This window comes from Vollenhovia emeryi, unplaced genomic scaffold, assembly GCF_000949405.1.
Source record: "Vollenhovia emeryi isolate VEMERY1.0 unplaced genomic scaffold, V.emery_V1.0 DF939144.1, whole genome shotgun sequence".
Taxonomy (NCBI): Eukaryota; Metazoa; Arthropoda; class Insecta; order Hymenoptera; family Formicidae; genus Vollenhovia; species Vollenhovia emeryi.
In genome coordinates, this window is record NW_011967222.1 from 1276680 (window position 1) to 1292898 (window position 16219).

General features: G+C 44.5%; 1 protein-coding gene across 1 annotated transcript in view; it reads left to right on the forward strand.

Annotated features, from left to right (window-relative positions):
- Positions 1-1990: 1990 nt before the first annotated feature.
- The window catches only part of LOC105566611 (protein held out wings), a 28165-nt gene continuing 13936 nt past the window's right edge, over positions 1991-16219 (forward strand). The window contains exons 1-8 of the mRNA XM_012020754.1: positions 1991-2111; positions 2347-2450; positions 3457-3607; positions 4389-4621; positions 9071-9187; positions 10840-10983; positions 11706-11808; positions 13446-13748. Coding sequence (XP_011876144.1) covers positions 1991-2111; positions 2347-2450; positions 3457-3607; positions 4389-4621; positions 9071-9187; positions 10840-10983; positions 11706-11808; positions 13446-13748 — 1276 coding nt within the window. The remainder of the gene's footprint in view (positions 2112-2346; positions 2451-3456; positions 3608-4388; positions 4622-9070; positions 9188-10839; positions 10984-11705; positions 11809-13445; positions 13749-16219) is intronic.

Sequence of the window (16219 nt, forward strand, 5' to 3'; positions counted from 1 at the left end):
GCGGGGGGAGAGAGAGAGAGAGAGAGAGAAAACGCCAAGAGCGACGGTCAGCTGATGTCACGCAGATGGGCTGGTGAGCCGCGCCGTGCTAAAAGCGGCTATGATGCCCTCCTTTATTTCCCCTCTCCTTCCCCGGCCGCTCTCCTCCTCCTCCTCCTCCGTCCCTGCTCAACTGTTTTTCTATCTGCGTCTATCCGTCCGCGACTGCAATCCACGTATCTGTGTTTCCCTCTCGCGTGAATTCCTCGCGCCTCCGATCCTCCTGTCGAGAGAAAGAAAGAGAGAGAGAGAGAGACACGCAGGCCCCGCGGGCATACCACGAATCGCCGTGACGCATCTCCCACCTCTCCCTCGCGACTCTCGAGAAAATCGCGGTTGTTGCGCGAGATGACTCGCGCCGAGAGACTCGGCGTGTATGCGTGGTAAAGGATCTGACGTTTTCCATTCGGAATAAGTGTGACAACTAGCGGCGTGTCCGTAGCCGAGAAATCGCCTCCCGGCATCTCGGATCGCCGCGCCGATAATGCGCCGATTTGTTTTCGTCGCTCCGCACGAACGCGACAATGTCAATTAGAGACGCGTCAATTAGACAATCGAGAATTTTTTTTTTATGTCGAGTCAAATCGAATTCCACTCCCCTTTACCAAGCCGCATCGGCGAGATTCGAATTTCACCCGAATCGAATCGTTAAAATGTAATTTGTAAACCAACAATTAGATTGAACACGTAGATGACAAGAGAATATTCTGATGTGGAAAAGCAATATTGATTGTATGTATAATATAAATTCGTCTCGAGATAAACATATTTAAGTATCGAATTTGAAACTAATAAAATAGAATACTCAAGGATTAGATCGACCAAGGCTAGCAGTTTCATTTTAGTTTAAATTTTACCAGCGCGTCTCTAAAGGTGGTAAAATTTAAACTAAAATAAAACTGCCAGCCTTGGTCGATCTAATCCTTGAGTATTTTGTTTTAATTACTGGCGATACAACAATTCTAAATTTGGTCTAATAAAATATATGTTAATAACAATACGATTGGTATTTGAGTTATCTAAATTAAAAATTCTCGAATAGTTCAGATTCGAATGATGGAAACTCAAATTTTAGCCGATTTTCTCCCGTTTTGACTCCATTTGCATTAAAAAAAGAATTGGCGTGTCTCTAATGTCGACTCGCTTGAGATTTTCGCGGCGGTAACTTACTCTCCAATGACACAGTCTTCGAGCGGGTACTTAACGAATTTTGCGATCCGTCAAAGATCTCTCAATTACGGCGCGCGCACTCCGAGTTGGCGATATCGCGTTCCACCTGTCTTTCCTCGTTGAATAAAAACAGCGCGTCCATTGAGAGGCTAATAATCGGCTTCTCCTCAAGATAATCGAGTGGTTCATTAGAGGAAGCGAGCTTCGTGCGCAGTCATTAACTGCTATAAACGATTTATTGCGCGGCCACTGATCGATTCACTTGTGACTTTAAGGACGCGTTTAATGCAGGAAATATATTTGTAATTATATTTGCTCGACGTTTACATTTGCAAATTGAACGTAATTTTCTCGAGGGAAACCAAAGGGGGACAAAATTACTTGGCGCGATTTGTGTCACCGTATGTGAGCTTCAGCGGAAATTTTTCCGCAAAATTATTTCTACAAAATTATTACAATTAAAGAATTTCTAATTATTCGATGAAATTACCCTGCGATTAAAAAAGCGGGCACGTGACGTTTAATCTTATGCGTTTAAAGGACACACTTCGGGAGCGGATAGAGTTATTCGGGATGAAAGAGATAAAAGTGTAAACATGTACGTGCAGCTTGTCAAGTCTGGTTTTCGGATTGATTTATCCGACGAGTGAAACGATCTCGGGAGTGACACGAGACGTAGGTATTCTTGTACGCCGCTGCCGGGAGATGTTTGGCCTCCTAAATCGGGAGAAATTTTATGCGGTTCGGCTGGAATTACAGTTACATTGTACGTGATTTGCGGATGGTTTACGCGAAAAGCGACGGTTTGCGGTCACCGTGGGGCCCGGTGGCGTCGCGTGAGCCGCGGACCATCGGCACGGGAGGACGACGAGGAGCCGAAGAGGTCAGGCATGTGCGAGAAAGTGGGGCAGACGCGGAACGTTGACCTTTACGGTTACGGCGGATATACGTACGTTGTAAGAACACGACCGGGTTGCACGACGGGGCCCCGTCGCGATCCTTTTGTCGCGATACGCCGCGATTGTCGGTGCGCCGATCTCGAACACGGGACAAGCAAGAGTCGCCTTAAGGCCGAATCAGACCAGCAGTTGTCGACGCGGATTGGATTGGGATGGGCAATTGGCGATTGTCTTCTAGCCAACGAGAGCGAAGCAGCCAGCGATCTAGTCGACTCTCATTGGCTGGAGAACAACCGTCAATCGCCAATCCCAATTCAATCCGATTTGGCAATTGCTAAGCCCGTATCAGACTACGGATTGAGATTGAGATTGAAATTTTACCAATTAGAGTGAAAGTCACTAAACTTGAGATTAGTAAACTTTACTCTGATTGGTCAAATTTCAATCTAATCTCAATCTCAATCCGTGGTCTGATATGGGCTTTAGTGTGATTCGGCCTTTACGAGGCTGACCAGGCGCTCGGTTCTCCTCGACCGATCGGAATCGAATCGAAAGCGCGACTCGGTTTCCTTTTTAACACCAATCCCGAACTTGCGCACCAACGCTGCTTCAGTTACGCTGAGTTACATTTAATATTCGAATAACTCGAAGCGCAAAGTTTTATTCGCGAGGACGCTTGTAAACAAATTTCTTTTTAAATATCACATAATTAGTGAGATAATAACTGTATTTTTTTATTGTATGCAAGTTTTAGTAAATTCTTTCGTATACTAGTGGCTATTGCGTTTAAGTCAACAAGTTCTCATTTAATTAGTCATTTTGTTAAATTCAACGCCTGAATAAAAATGTATTTATTTCAGGCGGAAGTGTGAGTTTTGCAATTTTCGCAAGTGTCAAAGCTTACTTGAAGTAAAAGACCGGAGAATTTTTCGCTCAAGTGACAGAGGCAAGTCTTCCAATGCCACTTGTACGTGACAATCGCTCAATTGTTGTCAACCGTCCTGCTACCGAGAAGACGAAGGAACGAAGAACCGAGTAGGGCAACCTAATCCTTTCTCGTGATTTGAGAGGGAGAGCCACGCCCAACCGTTAGATTCGCCACGCCGTCCTTAGCATTGCGTTTAACGCACGGATAAGCTCGCGCAAACGCGTGCGTGCGTGCGTGCGCGCGCGCGACAGCATAGGTATGCAGGGACACGCTTACGCATTATCGCCATACAGTCAGACGCCGCGTATAAAGACCAATCGCGTGACGTATTATCGAATGAAGAATGCACGCGGTTCCATTTCGCTCGCGCTTCGTTTCGTTTTCCTCGTTAATATAACGGTCACCCTACATTCCTCGTAGATTGGCCCATTCAGTGTAATCGGCGTGTCGCGCCAAGACCCCGGTCTGAGCTCGTCGTGGAATTCTTCCGTCGAAAGTACCAGCGAAATCAAGCCGATTCCGTCTGAAACGGAAGAGGGGCCAATTTTCGTACGAGAAAAACGGGCATCCGGTATCCCGAGTCGAGTACTTGGTCCCGGAATCGGCCTCAATTATTCTATTCTGCCTTCATTCGGGCCTCGGAGTCGGAGTTTGAAACTCCGATTTGAGGCCCAGAATGAGTAAAAACAATTGTGTTTAATCGCATTCTAACCCTCAAAGAGAATGTAATAAAATATTGCACCCTCTTTGAAATCTCTTAGACCGAAGAGGATCCACTGAACCTCTGTCGATTACACTCGCGTTGGCCTCTTTACTGCTGAAAGGGAAATAACGTCTCTTTTTAGGCCTATCTGAGGTCAAAAATTCAATACGTTTTCTCCGACACAAAGACCTTAGTTCGACGTCGTTGCTGCCAATTTAAAAATTATACGATGCTAAACTGAGGCCAGAATATTTGACTCGGGATACTTTCGGATGTCCGTTCTTTTACGTCTAAGTCCCGGTTGCACCAACGTCATGTAACTTTTAACTTTAGCTTAGTTCACTCTTCGTCTCTTTCCATTTCCCCAGGAAAGAGTGAATTAAGCTAAGGTTAAAATCAAGCGACGTTGATGCAACCAGGTCTAAGTAACGCCAGGACTTCTTTACGGAATTGGACTCTCAGGGAGGAGTCAATTGTGTCAGAATTCGGGGTGTCGATTTTTCAGCTTAGGTGAACCGGAACGCTCTCGCCGGTTCCTCGATTCTCCGAACTCGGAGGATCCACGAGTGCAACTGGGGGGTCAATTCTGTATCTCGCACCATAGCGAAAATGCTAAAAGTGAGCGGCTTTGTCTCTCTTTTTTTTTAAGGGGACTATTGGAAAGAGACAAGCATTTTCACTAGTGCAAGATACAGAATTGACCACCTGTTGACGATCACGTATTTATCGGATCGTTCTTATGTTACAGAGATCGCGAAGGTGCGGGCGAGCCTTTTTCAAATCAGCGGAGTGAAGAAAGAGCCGCTCGTCTTGCCGGAGCCCGAGGGCGACATCACGACGCTCACGGAGAAGGTCTATGTGCCCGTTAAGGAACACCCAGATGTAAGTACTGCGACATACTGACGCGCATGTGTAGTGTAATTGGCGTATCTCTCAGATTATCGTGACGAGATTCGAGAAATTCACTTGAGGTGCGAGGATGGGGAGATTCCGCGGAAAGTGAGCGAGGCGCTTTGCCGCTTTTATCGAGAGAATTTACATTTAGTCAGCTAATATGTGCATGCGTCAACTAATGGGCGACAACCGAGGCGTCGCTGAAACTAAATATCTGTTATTTTGTAACGAGTGGACGGAACGAAATGAATTAAACGCTACTCTGCGGGAGAAACCCGTCATTTTCATCGGCGCACAGTGCGAGGGGAATGTCCATTTGTCAGTTCGCTTAAATAAACCGAATTAAAAGAAAAGCGAAAATTTCGCTGGTCGTGTGATTCGGTGATTGTGCGTTCGGAAGATCTCGGCTATTTTCACGAAAGGAATTCACTTTAAACTCTTCAAAGGCAGTCGTTAAGTATCAGAAAGTGTATTCAAGACACTAGTAATTTTTTATAGTCTTCAAAAGTGTCTCGTTTATTACATGAGTTCAGATGGTTTTATTATGAAAAACGTATCGCCGGACGATGCAACCGGCCGAATTGGTCCTTTTTTGATTTATTACTTTTTTATTGACACTTTGACGTACCGATCAAATCGGGGACTAGATTCTTGAATTTATTCGCAAGAGAAACGTACGCGCAAATTCTGCTCTTACGGAAAAGTTGATTCGTTATCTAATGGCTTTTAGCTAGAATGCACATACGTTTCTCTTGCAAATGAATTGAGGAATCCAGCCCCAGGTTTCTTCTGCCGTTTTGTCCGCTCATCGAGAAGAACAGTTATTTAGTTTGAGCGACCACCGATTGTTACTTTGTACACGGAAAAAATGATGTATCAACAAGGTCAGTGTAATTGAAGTAAAATCGTTGAAACAACATCAGTATTAATGAATGAAAAACGTCGGATAGTTGTCTTAATAATCTGGATATTTAGTTCAGTGTTTAAACTTACAATCCAACAAGTACAATTCAGTGAATTATTTATGTTTGTGGCAGCCCGTGAGGTCAACGTTTAAGGTGGCTCCTGCATAAATCGTTTAAAAGTAGAAAAAATTGAAAAGGTATGCAAGTTTTATCCATCAGTACGCGAACTTTCAGACTCGGTCGCCGACGAAGAAAAATGTTAAAGGTATACTTTTTAACACTCCAGTAAACACCAAGTAACAGTTACGTAACATTATATTATAATTTCCTACTCGACAAGATCAATGTAATTATATACCACCCATATATGTTATATTGCATTTACACTGTTAAGTAGGAAATTATAATATGATGTTATGTAACTATTACTTGGTGTTCACTGGAATTATGGGCCGACTACTCGCAGAAGCGGGTTATTAATTAACCTTTGAGGGTTAATCTAGAAAAAGTAATAGATCTTAACAAAAAACGAAATAAACACAATAAATGTTGCAGGCTTCAAATGCGCTATTAAATGTACACTGATAGAAAACAGGGTTGCAGTTACCACAATCTCACTATAATTTATAGTCATTTTTTGGAGCCAACCACCAATCAGTGTATGAGATCACCGACCACTGCAAGCAAGTACTTATTAGTAAAGTCAAAAGATAAAATAAGATGTTTTGAGGAAACGTGAAAGCTCTTTGAGACTTGACAACATCACACATTTTTAAATGTGTTTTAAATGCGCATACATAACCTAGCATATCAATGCGTTAAGTGGTATTTTTTTATGAAAGTCATATACATTTACAAAAATAAAAGGAGCCCCACGAAAGCGTCCATATTAACCGCTTCTTCGTGCAGGAGCCACCTAAATTCAAGCAACCTCATTTCTGTTCACGGTGGCTCCTGCACAAAGGAGCGGATAGTATGCCTTAGTGGGGCCTCTTTTATTTTTATAAATTCACGTGACTTTTATTTAAAAAATCACTTATGCATTAGTGATCACATTCATTGATTTGTAAGTTGTATACATAAACTGAAAAAAATTTCTGGTTGAATATGGACGAATCAGATAATTCCTTTAGGATTTACCAGAATTCCTTTAGGATTTACCAGAATACCTGTAATCACAGAAATCAGATAATTCCTTTAGGATTTACCAGAATTCCTTTAGGATTTACCAGAATTCCTTTAGGATTTACCAGAATTCCTTTAGGATTTACCAGAATTCCTTTAGGATTTACCAGAATTCCTGTAATCACAGAAATTCTGGTAAATCCTAAAGGAATTATCTGATTCGTCCATATTCAACCAGAAATTTTTTTCAGTGTATGCGCGTTTAAAAGTATGTCACGTCAAATCTCGAAGAGCTGTCAGATTATTTGTCCTCATTTGCTTGCATAGGTCGATGACCTCATACATAGCGCACTTGAATCCTTATGATATTTATTATCTTCATCTAGTTTTTTGTTAAGATCTACTTTTTCTATGAAATAATATTGACCCTCAAAGTGCTTCTGCGAGTGATCGGCCCAAATTTCTTTCTCTCTTTCACTTCATCGGCGACCGGGTCTAAAATTTCGGGTGCTGATAGATCAAACTTGCGACTACAGTATAGTTAAATTTTCCATTTTTTCTACTTTTGGTCGGTTTACGCAGGAGCCACCTTCGACAGCATTTTTTCCCCCGTGTATGTACATAACTTGTTTCGTGTGTATCGCACGCGTGAACGGTTGTCGAGTCTCCCGAAAAATCCCCGTCATCGAGAGTCACGTTTCGTCGTCGTTTTGAGGGAGGGTGACTTCGCCGCGGGTCCCGCGGCGCGAGAGGAAAAGTATCGTTCGCCGATCTCGGGAGACGAGATCGAGCGATGCGCAGCGTGCACCGAACATCGAACGCTGAACGTTATTTCTGTAACGCCCGAAATAGGGTTCGCGCCGAAGAGACGACTCCCTTTCCTTCTCCACGCTCCGTTTCCTCGTCTCGCTCGCGTGCGCGCGCGCGCATCTACGCGTTGGCTCTCATTGAGACGTAATAGCCGGGTCGTAAGCTTATTAACCCTTCGAGCGGGCCTCTCGATACTTTTTCCCCGTATAAATTGCGTTGAAATATTTAATTTATTTAGAGACGAGCGAGGTGTCGCTTGACGGGAATCGGCGGGACAAAAATGACACCGACTCTCGCGCGCACGAGAGCGATCGGTGATCGCAGGCGTCGGCGATTATTAGCTCATTACGTTCGGCCTCTTGCGAATGAATGATCGATCGATTCGTCCGTTATCGCGCGACGTGGACGACGCGCGGTCTTCGCTTCGTCTGCCCATCGACTCGACAGTTGTCCGATTATCGCGCGCCGATTTCACGCCGATTGGCAGTTTTCGACCATGCCTCGCATTATCTGTGCACGGTTCTTATCGCCGTCGAAAAGGACGGCGTGATGCGCCTAGCACGGTGGCACGCCTTATCTTTCGGAGGGATCGCGTGAATTTGCATGAAGCGTCAAGATTGCTATTATTATGCGTTACGTCTTTATTTGAGATTACGTCCTTCCTCGAGATAAATGAAAGAGGGCCTGCCTCTAGGATGTTACAGTCTCTCCCCCCCGTTGTAGCCTTCCCTCCCACTGCGTTTCGTCGTTTTAGACACGCCTCAATCACATATATTAAAACTTCCAAGCTCTCGGGTATTTTGGAAAAAAAAGAAGAAAAAGAAAGAAATGGGGGCCAGCAGCGGGCTTAAAGAGCCGCGGGTGATTCACCGTCTAAACTTATCTGCCTTTATTTACCGGGATCCAACAATGAAACTGGATATCTCTTGGAACAGGTCTTTTTTTTTCACACGATCCGTACAAGCCAAATTTAGCGCGTAGCGTTTCGCGGATAAACGATTATGTATGTTATCATTTGCGAGTTTATTATATGCCATTATATAAGTATAAAATGTACGCACTCGCAGATACTTGTACATAAATCGTTGAGGAAGCGTCCTGAAAACGAAGCGACAAAGGATGATGTACACGGAGAGAATTTTCTTCTAAAATTTAGCCTGAAGCTTATGTAATCGTGGGACAATACGGCATTTTGAAGAATTTTCTGAGACTTTTTTAAATACATTTTACTAGTAATTATACGTAGCATACATTTTATTAGTAAAATGTATGTAAAATGTTCAAGTGCCATGTTGCCCCACGATTACATGATTTGCAAGGTGAAAAGGAGGCAATGCTCTCCGTGTATGTTATAATTTGCGAGTTTATTATGTGCCATTATACATATGTGTATAAAATGTACGCACTCGCAGATATTTGTACATAAATCGTTGAGTACTTAAACGTCCTAAAAACGGAGCGGTAAATTTAGATAAAGGGAGCGAAACCTCCGTTATCGTCTCGGTCCCGTCGAATGTTTTTAGAATTAATTATCTTTTGTAACGTTGATTGTGCGAAGATAAAAAAGAATTTAATCGACTTCCCCGTGTGATTACAGTTCAACTTTGTCGGGAGGATTTTGGGACCGCGCGGTATGACCGCGAAGCAACTGGAGCAGGAGACAGGATGCAAAATCATGGTGCGCGGGAAGGGATCGATGAGGGACAAGAAAAAGGTAAGAATCTCCTCGTTAAACTGAAACTTCCCCTCGCCTTGTCGTGCGAAGTCTCTTTGGGGGGAAGTTCTCTCCGCAGCAAACTAATTTCGAAATTGTTATTCAAGCGTTTGAAATTAATTACGGTTGCGGACGATGACAGCTGTTATCGATTCTACTGACCATAGGTCCGTTCTCTTCAATCGCGCCTCATTATACTTCTTGTTTAACCCTTTGAAGCATACTATTGAACCGGTTTTTTTTTTAAACTTTGTTTACAAGGGTTTTGGGGGTCGCTGATTACGAATCCGTTATCAGATTTTCATAATTCAAAATAGCGGAATTCAAAACGTAAAAGAATAATCATTCAACTGTAATTCAACTATGCTAAGAAACATTATTTAGATATTATTAGGACCCATGGAATATGAATTCCAGTTGAAAATTCTTATAGAATATAAAAGATAGCGCAAAATTTGCCGATTTCAGATTCTTACTTATAAAGTGTTATTTTCTAATTGTACACCTGATCCGTAGTTTCGAATGAAAACATCGAATTCGTAATCAGCGACCTAAGAAGTCCCTATATACCGTAATCAAACGAAAATGCTGAAAAACTTGAAAACTTAACAAATTCACGTACTTTGCATCCGCCATTTTGGGTCGGCCATTTTGAATTTTGAAAATCTGACATTAGATTCGTAATGACCGAAACCCCCTTTGTACAAGGTTTTCAAGAAATAATCTTAAAAAACTTGTTCAATAATGAATTTTTCCGAAAAAATTTTTGTTTTTTTCATATTTGTTTATTTATAAAACTCTTATAATAAATAGTAAAGACTACTCAACTTTTTTATGTTCTTTTATTACTAAGATACCCGAAAAATGCAAAAAAAACCGACATAATGCGTTAACTAGAAATTAAATGGCCAAAAGGTAAAGAAGTTGAGGTGGAAACTTGGGTTACCGTCATGCTTCAAAGGGTTAAGAGGAACGTTGTGCGTACAGAGTGTGGAGAATTGGAGTTGCGATATGAATTGTACATAAATAACATTTTCTGACCAATGTCGGAGAGTCAATGCGAGCTCTAAGTAAAGAATGCTTGCTACGAGTATCGGGAGGATCGTGTCGGGGACAAGTGGGGTTTGTAATTAATCATGAGTGATCCATTAAAACGTCGTATTTTTTTCAAGCTGCACATGGTACGCGAGCGAAATGCTTTCTCGTAAGTATACACGTAGAAACGAACCCAGTATACAGTTCGATGTGAATTTGATGTGTATCTGTCGTTTCCTCGCCGATCGACAATCGGCTAATCCATTCGGCAGTTATTATCGTCGCCATTCAATTTGGTTAACAAAGGCCCGCGATAAAAATCCACGTCCAGGGTCGCCGGGTACAGGCGGAACGAAATTTGTATTCATCACGCGATCCTGCTCCCCTATTTATTTCTACTCCCAGGAAACCGAATCTTTACATTAGAATTGATATATTTAACTTATAATTCTACTATTCGAACATATCAATGTATATATTTTCTTTAATAATAACGGATGCCACTTTTTTATGTAAACTACGTCAAGTAAAGTATTGTAGTAGTGTACGTGTATTGTACGTGTATGCGGCAAGTGTTGCGTGCGTTATAACAATTGCGCGACGTGTTGGTTAACCAGGAGGAGCAGAATCGGGGCAAGCCGAATTGGGAGCACCTGACGGACGAGCTGCACGTGCTGCTCACTGTCGAGGACACCGAGAACCGTGCCACGTTGAAGCTCGCCCGTGCGGTCGAGGAAGTCAAGAAGCTACTTGTGCCCGTGGTGAGAAAGTTCCAATTGTATACCCTTCCCCTCTTGTAGACGCTAATAGCCCCGCGCGCTAAGAACGAGAGGGGAATCTCGCCGGGAGACTTTCCCACAAACGCACGGTTTTTTTTCCTCTTTTCTCTCTCTCTCTCTCTTTGCTCCCCAGTTTCGAATCGAGCCTGAAAACTCGAGGGAAGCAAGCGGTTTGCGTGCTGGGTGGGAGAGAGAGAGAGACCAAAGCTTTACCGGCAAACATGAGTTTTCTTCGCCAGCGATTAAATAACAGACGAGTAATATTATTCAACCAGAACTGGCAGAAACTTATCGCGAAAAATATTCAGCCACTGAGCCTCATTGGTCAAACTGGTGAGACGCCCGCTTAGAGTGAGGGAGGTCCAGATTCAAACCCAGGCTGAGGTAATACTTTCGCGATAAATCTCTCGCCAGTTCTGGTCGAATGATACAACCTGTCTTTACCAGCAAAATTAAGAGGAGGAAAAATCGTCGCGACAGGTTTTCCCCTTCGGAAATGGCGTTATTGTAAACCGAGCTGTCGAAACGCCCGAAACGCATGCCACTTCCGAAGTGAGTGGCCTCGAGTACGTTAACTGTACAATCGGCGCTTTCATATGTAAATGGAAGAGATCCGTACAATGTCGAGCTCCCCCATATCCATTCGTAGGATAATTATCGTTGCACCTCCGGTGGTGGGTTCTGACGGTAATGTCGATTGTTAGCAGGCTGACGGCGAGGATGAGCTAAAGAAGAGGCAGCTAATGGAACTCGCCATTATCAATGGGACTTACCGGGATTCGAACACAAAGGTTGCCGCCGCGGCAGGTACCGTTCGCAGAACTTGTCTCATTATCATGCGCGCTTAAGAGCCAACGGGGTCACGTTCCGCGAGAATCGGGGAATCGCAGGGCCGAAGATACGCCAGACTCGCGAAATAGACTTTCTAACGAGACGTCCAGTTATAGACTGTCTCTTTATCGCAATCGTAATTTATCTCGTCGCGTTAGAGGAACGTGCGATAATCGACGCATGACGCATTTAAGGATAACGACAACGTAATGGACTAAACGTTGACCCTCGTCCCGCGCGTTAGCGGCTAATCTATAAAGCCAACGGCACACGATACTATTTTTCCTACTGGATTGCGCTTGCGAGAGCCAACAAGGATGCAGAGTTTTAGATCAGACGACTTAAGGTTGAATCCTGATTGGCTCTCGTAAGTAATCCAGTAGGGAAAATAGTATCGTGTGCCGTTGGCTTAAGTGAAATAATTCTCGCGAAGTGACGCGGCTGCGTCTTCGGCCGAATCCGGGATTCCCAGTACACTGCTTGTCGAAGGAATTCTCGTTTAGACAAACAGTTGTAGATATTAATGCTCACGATTCTGGCGTGGCTAGCCGAGAACAAGTAGTAACGGTCGCGGAGAATCTGACCTTAACTTAAACTCAGTCCTCTTCGGCCGGTAATTAATTTTATTTTGTTCTTCCGGAAACTAGTTTAGTTGGTCGCTCCGAGTTCACCAACGTCGCTCAACGTTAAGCTTAGCTCAATTCGTTCTTTGTCTCTTTCCAACTGTTACTCTAGATTGAAAGAGACAAGCATGATTTAAATTGTAAGATTAAAGTTGAGCGACGTTTGGAGAAACCGAGACTAACTTGGACCAAGTTCTAGCATCGTGGACACAGGCTTGAAGAAAATTGGAGATAGTTCGATGAACGTTGTTTCAATCATTTAAATCTAATACACGTACAATTACAACTAACGTAAAAACAAAAAGTATTGTCTACACTAACAGTGTGGAACATCGGAGTAAAGGGTAAAATCTCTATCGTTCGAATAATTATGAGCGATATATAGTGCACTAGTGACTAGATTATGCGCGGCAATTATCGAAATTGACTCGAAGGTCGACTCGTGAACGAAGACGACATTTCAAGAGGCAAATCTTTCTGCCAGACTCCGTACTTTTCTCTCAGCTTGCCTGATCTCATTTCACACAATTTGCCAATAACAAGTCTGTATATTACGTTTATCGATCTGTAATATTGACACAAATCTATGTGCAGAGGTTTCTAATGTCAGATAGCAGGGTTTCAACACCCAAATTCAATCACAAATCTTTTTTTCGCAACGATTACACGATCTAACGATGAATTTTCCGCTAAACGTATTTCGCCCCGAGGGCAATAAATTCCTGGTGGAATCAACCGATGATGCCTATTAATTTAGCAGAAACCCCGCTATCTCATATTAGGACGCTATCTCATCAGAGGGGACTTTCCTCTACCATAATCCACTTGTCAGAGACGCGAATTTCAAGTTTCCCCTCTGAAGCTCTGCCTCCCTCGCGGTTGTGCACGCAGCAGTGTCCGGCTGCGCGGTGTCGTAACGCGGGTGTCGTCGTGACACGCTGTCATATTACGCTCGGAGCATAAGCCATTCAGCATCACTCGCTGTTGCAGCCTGCGACGAGGAGTGGCGGCGGGTGGCCGCCGCCGCGGCGGAGACGCAGCGCCTGCTGCCTGGCCTGGCGACGCCGATGCGGACCCCGAGCGCGCCCCTGGGCGCGCCCCTGATCCTGTCGCCGCGGATATCGGTGCCGACGACCGCCGCGTCCCTGCTGAACGGCTCCGGGCCGCCCGGCTCGCTCCTGTCGGCCGGCGACCCTCACGGGCTCATCTACACGCCGTACGCGGACTACGCCAACTACGCCGCCCTGGCTGCCTCACCCTTGCTCACCGAGTACGCCACTGCTGACCATTCTGGTGGGTTGTTTGCTCGTTGATCGCTCCCGTGTCACCGCCCCCGCGGCACGAGAGACACGGAGAGAGATGGTCGGGTAACGAGCGCCTCTCTCCTCTACGAGAAACGGGGAATTTTTATACGCGGACATGTTTTTTTTCTTTTTTAATTCTTAAAGAGAGATGCGCGCGCGCGCGACGGAGGGGATGAAGCCGCGTGCGCTTTTATTATTTTTATTATTATTATCATTATTATTATTAATATTATTATTATACCGCTGACGATTGGTGACTCTCCCGGCTCGGTTCCAACGGCGTTGGTGCTCTTTTTCCGGTGCTGCGAATGTTAAGCGATTAGACGAGCAACGCCCAGTCAGAAATGACTGGAAAACCAACGTCGAAACGATATCGAATCGATGCATTTTTGGTTCCATTTTCGACTTGGCTCGAAAATGGAACCAAAAATGCATCGATTCGATATCGTTTCGACGTCGGTTTTCCAGTCATTTCTGACTGGGCGATTAGCGGGAAGATCTTCCTCTGGAAAGCCGTCGTACGTTTTTCTAGTATTGTATTCGTACGTGAAAATATTCCGCTGACAATGAGGCAGTGGCCGTTGCGAAAGGTTGCCCGTCTAATCCCGGCACCAATTCTTATACGTGACACGAATTCGGAGATTAATTGTCACGGGAGAATGGAACGGGATTGCGGGCAGCGTTATGGCCGATATGGCGTCGGACTTAGCGAGACGCGACGGACGTTGCACTTCGGCGGGAGCGTCACCAGTCGACACGTGGCGCGTACACAATCACGTAAATTTGTAAGGCGATAATTGTTAATTACGAGCCGATCGCTCTTGTAGCCGTTAATTATGATTACCCACGTCGCATAGTCATGGTTATCACCTTCGCCTCTCATTATCCCGTTTATCCTCGTCGATCGTCGTCACCGTCTCACCGCCATTATCATCATCTTCATCATCATCATCCTCGTCATCGCCATCATCGTAGCGGTTAGCGAGTACTTTTTGCGAGGATAGCTTAGGGTTATAGGACACAACCGAAATCAGTCATTTACTAGTCGCGTCAGTTCAGATATATTATAATTACGTGAAAGCCTTAGCGTGTAATGTTATTATGCACCGCCTTCGAAATAATCGTGTCACGAAGATTCAGGGTTATCAATAGTAGAGCGGCAGGAACGCGAGCAGAACGGCTAGGCCGTGCTTCGGCAGGATTCTATCAGGAACGGTATATAGGCGTTAGGTATAGGAGGAGACGGGACGTACCGTACTCGCCGTGTGTGCTGTATCGCGTGCGAATGTAGCCATACTAGTCTGAAAGCTTTTCTTTCTTTCTTTCTTTTTTACCGATTTCGTGCCGTTCACCAGCGGCCACGTGTTTCGCCGTCCGGAATGCCTCTTCAGAGCCGCCTCGAGGGTAGCCGCGCGGTGCGATGTTCGCTCGATACAGGAGGATAAAAATATTCTGCCCGATTAAATGGAGAGATCTCGTATTTTCTTCCTTCCCTCGCGGGACTACGCACTACTCGCGGAGATTAGTCTGAAATTCAGACTTTTGTAACAGATTTTAAGACACACACATATATGTATATACATATGTCTCTCTTGATATAGAAAGTATCCAGGTGAAAACGGGAACAGATTATCTATGCATGCGAGAAAATATACTTTCGAGTCTGAAAACGTGGAATTTGGCAGCAGTCGGGATTGCTTTTATTGGATTTATGATTTTACATTGGCACTCCCTGACGGGAAACGCCGCTTGAAGTTAGAATATCGGTCTGATACTTTTCACCTTTCCGAGTATCGTGCTTATATATACACGGAGAGAATCTTCTCTTGAAATCTATCCCGAAAATCATATGGCAGCGTGGCATTTTGAAAAACTTTGAGGAGTGTTTTTGAAATTGTACCACACATTTTACTTGTAAAGTATACAGGGTGTACTAAAACCACCGGATATCCTTTTAATCATGGATTCTTTAGAAAATTTCAAGACGAAAGTTCTAACACAAAAATGTCGAGGCTATAATCACTGGTAAAATTTGCAAAAACTCTCACGAAATTCCTCGAAATGCCGCGATTACGTAAATTCCGAAAGAAAATTCTCCCCGCGTACATTCCGTCTGCCGGACTCGCGGGTATCCTCCTCGTACAGATCGGGCAAGTCTCGCACCGCGCGACGTAGACGCAGGCCAAGGGGATCGCGGGAGTCCAGCGAGGAGACGATCGCGTTGAACTCAGCGAACCGTTAGCCAGGGCCGAATCCCGCGGAGAAGAGTCCGTCTTCGAGAAAAGAAAGAGGAAAAAGGAAAAGGAGCGCGTCGAGATATTTCGGGTACGCGAGAAATCTCCCGTCCAGTCCTCCTCACCAGTATCCAAAGTACTTCCCGTCGAGTGGTACGAGTTACTGACTCACTCTGACGCGCGCGATGTTCGATGTCCGGGCCTGTTTAAAAGCCGAGCGAGAGAC